Source organism: Sceloporus occidentalis, unplaced genomic scaffold (assembly GCF_023333645.1).
Source record: "Sceloporus occidentalis isolate IW3139 unplaced genomic scaffold, rSceOcc1.0.p SCAF_5, whole genome shotgun sequence".
Lineage (NCBI taxonomy): Eukaryota > Metazoa > Chordata > Lepidosauria > Squamata > Phrynosomatidae > Sceloporus > Sceloporus occidentalis.
The window spans coordinates 71,322,262-71,329,678 of NW_028316985.1; the positions used below are offsets into that span (position 1 = coordinate 71,322,262).

At 48.7% G+C, this 7,417-nt stretch overlaps 1 protein-coding gene across 1 annotated transcript; it reads right to left on the reverse strand.

Annotated features, from left to right (window-relative positions):
• Positions 1 to 409: 409 nt before the first annotated feature.
• On the reverse strand, positions 410 to 7,161 carry LOC149312310 (fez family zinc finger protein 2-like). Its single transcript, XM_089527190.1, has 4 exons — positions 6,274 to 7,161; positions 5,429 to 5,563; positions 3,994 to 4,126; positions 410 to 1,332 (listed from the first exon to the last, which is right to left on the reverse strand). The coding sequence occupies exons 1-4, from the start codon at positions 7,159 to 7,161 to the stop codon at positions 1,019 to 1,021; spliced, it is 1,470 nt and encodes a 489-aa protein (XP_089383316.1). The 3' UTR covers positions 410 to 1,018.
• Between the last annotated feature and the right edge of the window lie 256 nt (positions 7,162 to 7,417).

Genomic DNA, 7,417 nt, shown 5'->3' on the forward strand with positions numbered 1-7,417 from the left:
GGACTGTTTCTGCAGGGCAGGTGCAGCCTAGGAAAGTCCAAGTGCTACCAACTTCTTCCTTTCGGTTAGTCTGGAAAGTGCAACAGAATCCCTTTCAACACTGATGTGCAGACAGCTAGGACTTTGGTTTTCACCACCTTGGCATTGTATTCTGTTCTGGCAACAAACTGGCACCAAAGTTATGATTTTTGTCCTTTGAGAGCAGTCTTTGGGAAACTACACCGAACTTTGCCAGTTTTGATGTCTAGTAAATTCTCTCTTTTTTCCCTAGTTGACCTCAGGGATTGACCTTTGAGCTAAAGGGCACTTAAAGTGGCCAAAGAAGGGGCTTGTCCTCCTAAAGGATGATGGATGCAACCATCTTCTGACTACAGATGCTGCTGAGGGCGCATCTCATGCTTTCGGATGGGGACCAGAGAGTCCTGGAACAAACCTTGAAGGTGTCCCAAGAGACATTCATATGCTCTAGGGCTCAAGAGGCATTCCCACAATTTGGGGATGCCTTCCCATGATCCAGACTTGCATTCCCACAATCTAGGGCTCAGGATGCCTCTCCACCATCTTGGGATGAAGATGCATTCCCATCAGGATGCCTTCCCATGATCTAGGGCCAATCTTCCCATGATCTAGGCCTACAAACAAGTCACAGACACACACAGACACACTCATGAGAGAAAGAGGGGCCACTTCTGGACATGGATGTATATGTCCAGATATATATGTATACCCAGAGGATGACACAGGGATCTTCAGGAGTGAAAGGAACCGTCCCTTCGAATTATAAAACCCGAAGGAGCTTTAGGAAATGTTTAAAAATGACCCTTTAGGCAGGTTTTGTCCACAGGCTGGGCTTCCCCAAGTTCAATAAATACAACTTTCCAAGGTCCTTATTCTCCAAAGCAGTTCTTGAGACCGGATGGGGGAGGACACTGCTGTGTCCACACTGAAGAAATAATCCGGTTTGATACTGCTACCAAACTAGATTATTTCCACAGTGCGGATGCAGTGAAAGTCAGTTTCAAGGGCGGTGGAGAGGAGGCAGCTCCTCGCTGGAGGAACTTCTAGGCAGGGCCAAAGCAGAAGCAGAACCACTGTTACTGTTGTTGTTGCTGCTGTTGTTGTTGTGGCTGTCGTGGAGTTTGCGGACGTGCTTCTTGAGGTCAAAGTTCCTGCAGAAGCCCTTGCCGCAGGTGGGGCAGGTGAAGGGCTTCTTGTCGTTGTGGGTGTGCATGTGGAAGGTCAGGTTGTACACCTGGTGGAAGGCCTTGTTGCAGATATTGCACTTGAACTGCTTCTCCCCGCTGTGGGTCAGCTTGTGGTTCTTGTAGTTCCCTAAAGGGATGAGAATGGGGGGGGGGGGGCAAAAAAGAGATAAGAAGAGAAGAATTAATACTCATGGGGGGGATCTATGCCCCTCTCTCTTTCGACACCCCCAATTGCATCCAACTATTGATCATAGAGTTGGAAGAGACCCCAAGGGCCATCCAGTCCAACCCCATTCTGCCATGCAGGAACTCTCAATCAAAGCAACCCCATCCAGCCTCTGCATAAAGACCTTCAAGGAAGGAGATGCTTTGACTGAGAATCCAGTCTCCATCTTAAAACGGATTTATTGGCCCAAGAAAGCAGTCCCTTCCACCAAAATCTGAAGAATATCTCTAGACCCAGCATGGCGGAGTAGTTTGAGTTTTGGGACTATGACTCTGCAGAGCATATTCCTATCTGGGCCATGGAAACCCAGTGGCTGACCATGGGCTGGTCACACTCTCTCAGCCTCAGAGGAAGGCAAAGGGAAATCCCGTCTAAACGAAATCTTGAAGGAGAAGAAGAAGAAACTTAGATAGGTCCCCCTTGAGTCCTTATATTGGAAGAATGGAGGGTTATAAGTAAAATAATAATAATAATAATAATAATAATTGTTGTGTGCCTTCAAGTCGTTTTCCTGACCAATGGAGGCCCCAAGGCAAACCTCTCAGGGGCTTTCCTTGGCCAGTTTCTTCAGAGCGAGTTTGCCATTGCCATCCTCTGAGGTTGAGAGAGTGTGACCATTTCAGGAACCGATCCGGATTAACTCCATCCCTCAATTATTATCATTTTAAACATCCTTGGCATACTCCGCCAGAGAAAAGGCAGTTTAAAGTCGTGCCGCAATTGCTATAATCCGGAAACTCCGGAATCATCCCCACCAATTCGGATTAACATGGCTCCACGGTCATGATAATGTCCACATATTAGTGCCATCTCCGACTAATAACCGATGCCACTGGGAGGAATGATCTTTTTAAACATCGCTTTGGGATAACCCTCTGGAATCGATTCCACTCGGAAGAACTGAGATCAACATAATTCTGCAATGATGCTTACTATCTGGAAATAATACACATTTACTTCTGGATCCGTTTATGCTCGGCTCCGAAGCCACTTAAATTTGGCTTTTTAAAGGTATTTCCACACCATCATCACCAATAAATCGAAAGGAAAAAGTCAACGATCAAAACAAAAAAACCCGGCCCGAAACCAGCATAAATCTTGAATTAAAGTCGGACCCAAAGACCGACAATCGGATCCTAAACAAATACTTCAGGTTTTGGTGGCAGCAGGGACTAGTTTCTTGGGACATTAAATCCGTTTACTTCCATGAAGCCAAATATGAACTGAACCTCAGGACTTCATGCAATACAAACCTCATTGAGTTCAGCGGCGTTTACTGAATGGCTCTAAATGGATTTAAGTGATCTCAACCTCAAAAATACTGCAGGCATCTTCCAGGGACAAGGAAAATTGTCCCTAAAATATTGTTAGAGCCACACTGTCCCTAAACCTGCCTTTTGCTCACTCGGAAATTAAACACCCCAAGAGAGCGAATAGCCTCCGACTATTCTGCGAAACCCATTTTATTTTAAAGACATGAAAGCAGGGAAGTTTACTCTCGAGTAAGGCTTGGATCTCTTCATCCTAGTTCTCCTGGTCTATTTTTTTATTTTACCATTACAGTCTTTTTCCAAAACCTGAATTCCCCAGCTTCCCCTCAAAAGAAGAAATAAAAATTAATCTAATATAACTATATATCTATATATCTATATCTATCAGATAGTTAAAAGCCTCATTCTGGGCGCCAATCCTCAAGCTTCCACTCCAAACTGAACAGAAGTGAAAGCTCCAAAGAATAAATAAAATCTGGAATTATTATTATTATTATTATTATTATTATTATTATTTTCTGGTCAGGTAGTTAAAAATTCTTGTCCTGGGCAATCTCCAAGGCTCCACCCAAAACTCAACTGAAATTAAAGTTGCAAAGGGTAAATAAAATTTGAAAATCTTATTATTATTATTATTATTATTATTATTATTATTATTATTATTCTGGTCAGGTAGTTAAAAAGCCTGGTCCTGGGTTCCAGTCTCCAAGCCTCCACCCCAAAATCAACAGAAGTGAAAGCTCCAAACAATAAATAAAGTACGAAAATAATACTTTTAGGTAGCTAAAAATCCTTGTCTTGGGTTCAAAATCTCCAAACCTCAACAGAAGAGAGAGCAAAACAAAATAACAAAAAAATCCAATAAATAAAATCTGGAAATAACATTATTATTATCTATCTATATAGATATAGATATATTTCTGATCAGGTCATTCAAAAGCCTGTTTCTGGGCTCAAATCCCCAAACCTGGGCTTCAAATGCAAAAGAAGCGAGAGCTCCAAAAAGTAAATAAAAAGGATCTGAAAATGATATTATTATTATTATTATTATTATTATTATTATTATTATCCTGATCATGTAATTAAAAAGCTTCGTTCTGGGGCTGAAAACCAAACTTCTGTATGGACTTGTCTCTTGGTTCTTACTCGCAAAATAAAAGGAAGCATAGACTTCGAAGATTTGTCTCTGCAAGATGGATTGAAAAGATGGATGGATGGATGGATGGATGGATGGATGGATGGATGGATGGATGGATAGATGGATGGCCAAGGACGAGGATCTTTTGGGTACCTTTTTGGTGGAAGCCTTTCCCGCAAAACTCGCAGACGAAAGGCTTGTATCCGGCGTGGATCCTGGTGTGAGTGTTTAACGTGGAGCTCCGGTTGAAAGCCTTGCCGCACTGGTTGCACTTGTGGGGCTTTTCCTTGGAAAGGAGGAACAAAAGAGGAATCAAAAAGAGATCAAACCGGAATATTTCTGGAGTGCGGATGCGGGACTGAAGGGGATCGGAGCGGAGCTAGGAAGAGGGAGAGCGGAGAGCGGCCCTTAGCAGCCCGGTTTTCATGCCTGTTTAGGCAGGTAATATCGGGTATCTCTGAAAGTTTGAAGGCAGCCGTCGGAGATCAGAAGTGGCAGGAAAGAAGAGGGGAAGGAAAAAAGGAAAGAAAGAAAGAAAGAAAGATAGAAAGCGAGGGAGGGAGAGAAGGAAGGAAGGAAGGTAGAGAGGGAAGAAAAACGAGGAGAAGGAAGGAAGGAAGGAAGGAAAGAAAGAAAGAAAGAAAGAAAGAAAAAGAAAGAAAGAAAAGGAGCGAGGGAGGAAGGGAAGGAAGGAAAACGAGGAGAAGGAACGAAAGAACGAAAGAACGAAAGAAAGAAATAGCATGGAGGGAAGGAAGGAAGGAAGGAAGGAAGGAAGGAAGGAAGGGCAAATAGGGGAACGCTTTTAAAATCTCTCAGAGGTCCAGATATTAGTCTGAGACATTCATGGGGGGAAAGTAATCCTTTTTTAAAACTACAACTCTCCCCGACCGCATTACCAGTTCCTAAAGTTTCTTTTCTTTTTTGCTTTAGTCTTGAGTATGTTGTAATAATAATAATAATAATAATAATAATAATAATAATACATTTATTTATGCCCCGCCTCTCCAATGAGATCGAAGCTGCTTACAACAATATTGAAAAACACTTTCAAATACAATAAACCACAAAACCCCCAAAAGGTCTTGAGGCGCCTTTGGGACTCGCTGAAAGGAAAAGCTGGCTGCCAACTTCTTGCTCTAAGCCTCAAAGGCGCGACAAGATCTCTGTGCGGACTCACGCGGCTATAGCTTTCAATAATAATAATAATAATAATAATAATAATCATCTTCTGAGGAAGTATACCTAAGTCTACGAAAGCTCATGCCGCCAACCTCTTGCTCTCAGCGAGTCTCAAAGGCTATATCTTTCAATAATAATAATAATAATAATATGCATCTGAGGAAGTATTCCTATGAAAGCTGACGCTGCCAACCTCTTGGTCTGAAAGGTGCTCTTTGCAGAGACTAACAGGGCTGTATCTTTGGATGCATAGATTTCATGCTTGACGGAAAGGACTTGGAGTCCTGCCATTAATGCTTTTGAAAAGGGAAAATGAATATCTGAAGGGAGGAAGCCCCAAAGCAGAAGCAGGGTCGAGCTAAGGCTCCGTTCCGGAGGAGGCCTCCTTTGAGGCGGGGGGGTGTACCTGGGTGTGGATGATCTTGTGGCGGCAAAGGGTGCTGGCCTGTCGGAAGCCTTTCCCGCAGACCTTGCAGACGAAGGGCCGGGCTCCCGTGTGGACGGGCATGTGGCGGGTCAGGTTGTAATGCGCGTTGAACACCTGGCAGGGAAAAGAGGAGGCGAGAGAGATCAACACCGGCGTCAAAAGGGAATCAAAACAAGACATCAAGATCAGAATCAAAAGCCAAGAATGACGACCTCCACACACAACCCCCCAGGCTTTCTTCAGGGCAGGGAAAGGGGTCTCACATCGGATGTCCGGGAGAAGATCTAAGGAATCGACAGCAAGGTCCAAAGCACTCTGCGGGAACTCATGCCGCTTGAGAGGGCTTCTTTCCCTGCTGCCCTGGCTCAAGGCTGGCAGTTCGGTCAGTTTTATCAGCCCTTCTCTGTCAGAAAGCTCTGCTGCAACAAATCAAGTATCTACCATTCCAACATTTCCCTAGCACTGAACCAGGGCAGTTAAAGCGGTCTCAAACTGGATCATTTCTGCAGTGCCTTTTGGACCTCGGGGTTTGGGGAAGTTTCCCGGCGCCTCCTGGAAGGGATCAGGAGGGCGAGGGATGCAAACTAGAAGAGGCCCTTCCAGACAGCCTTCTTCGACGGCGTGGAGTCCCCTTCTTTAAGCAGAGGCTGGATGGCCATCTGTCAATGGGGGTGATTTGATGGAGAGTTCCTGCATGGCAGCATGGGCTGGACTAGATGGCCCTTGGGCTCCCTTCCAACTCTAGCACCCCAGAGTCCTAGGATCCATCAGTCGGTGCCCCCCAAGCCTCCCCTCCCTCCAAACCGGAGCCGAGGGGGACTTGCCTTGCCGCAGACCTCGCAGGTGAAGACCTTGGGCTTGGCGCCGGGGGAGCCTCGGCTGAAGTCCGGGCCCCCGACGCCTTTGAAGGGCAGCTTCTCGGCGGCCAGAAGGTGAGCAGCGGCGGCGGCGGCGGCGGCTGCTGCTGCGGCTGCGGCGCTATGGATCTGGGCCTGGGCCAAGTCCTTGAAGGCCGCCGCCGCCGCCGCCGCCGTCGAGTATTTGTCGGCCGGCCCCAGCGCTTGGAGCTTGTTCCTCTCGGCCAAGTAAGCCTTGGTCCCCGTCGGGGCTTGGAGGGCCGCCGGCGCCGGGAGCGAGTTGCTTAGGAAGTAGGAAGCCACCGGGTGGAGGCTCAGCCCCGACGGAGGAGGAGGAGGAGGAGGAGGAGGAGGCGGAGGAGGAGGCAGAGGAGGAGGAGGATCGGCGCCCCGTCCGAAGTAGCCCAGGGCGCCCAAGGCGTGGAAGGAGGAGTGGTTGACCACCCGCGGGCGGACCAGCTTGTAGTGCTGCGGCTGGAGCTCCGACGACGAGGAGGAGGAGGAGGAGGAAGAAGAAGAAGGGGCCCTCGGTTCCCCGGAGGAGGGCTTCCGAGGCTCGGCTTTGGCCAAAGGTTCGTAGGCTAAGGGCACGAAGGGGATCATGCAAGGGAGGCTGAGGGTCTGCGGCGGCGGCGGCTGCTTGAGGGAGGGAGGCGGGGGCTCGACGGCCGCCTTGCCCTGCAAGAAGGCCGGCAGGAAGGGCAAGGCTCGGGGCTCACTCCTGGCCATGATCCGCTCGATGGAGAAAGCCAAGGGCTTGGAGGAGGAGGAGGAGGAGGAGGAGGAAGAGGAAGCGCCCAGCATGGTTCCTCGAGGGCCGGACAGGCTCCTGGGGGCCCGGCTCGGACTCTCCATGGCTCCCGCTCACTCCGCCGCCCCGACGGAGCCCCGCACCAAGGTGGAGGCCGCCCGGCCTTCGGGGGAAACTCCCGCCTTCCTCCTCGCCTCCTGGACCACCGCCATCATCATCCTCTTCCTCCGCCGCGGGAACGCTGCCATCTCGACGGCCGCCAGCAGCAGCAGCAGCAGCAGCAGCAGCAGCCTCCCCGTCCCGACGGACTCCTCGTGCCGCCCCATCCTCGCCGCCCGTGGCTGCCTTTGGCGGGGGACG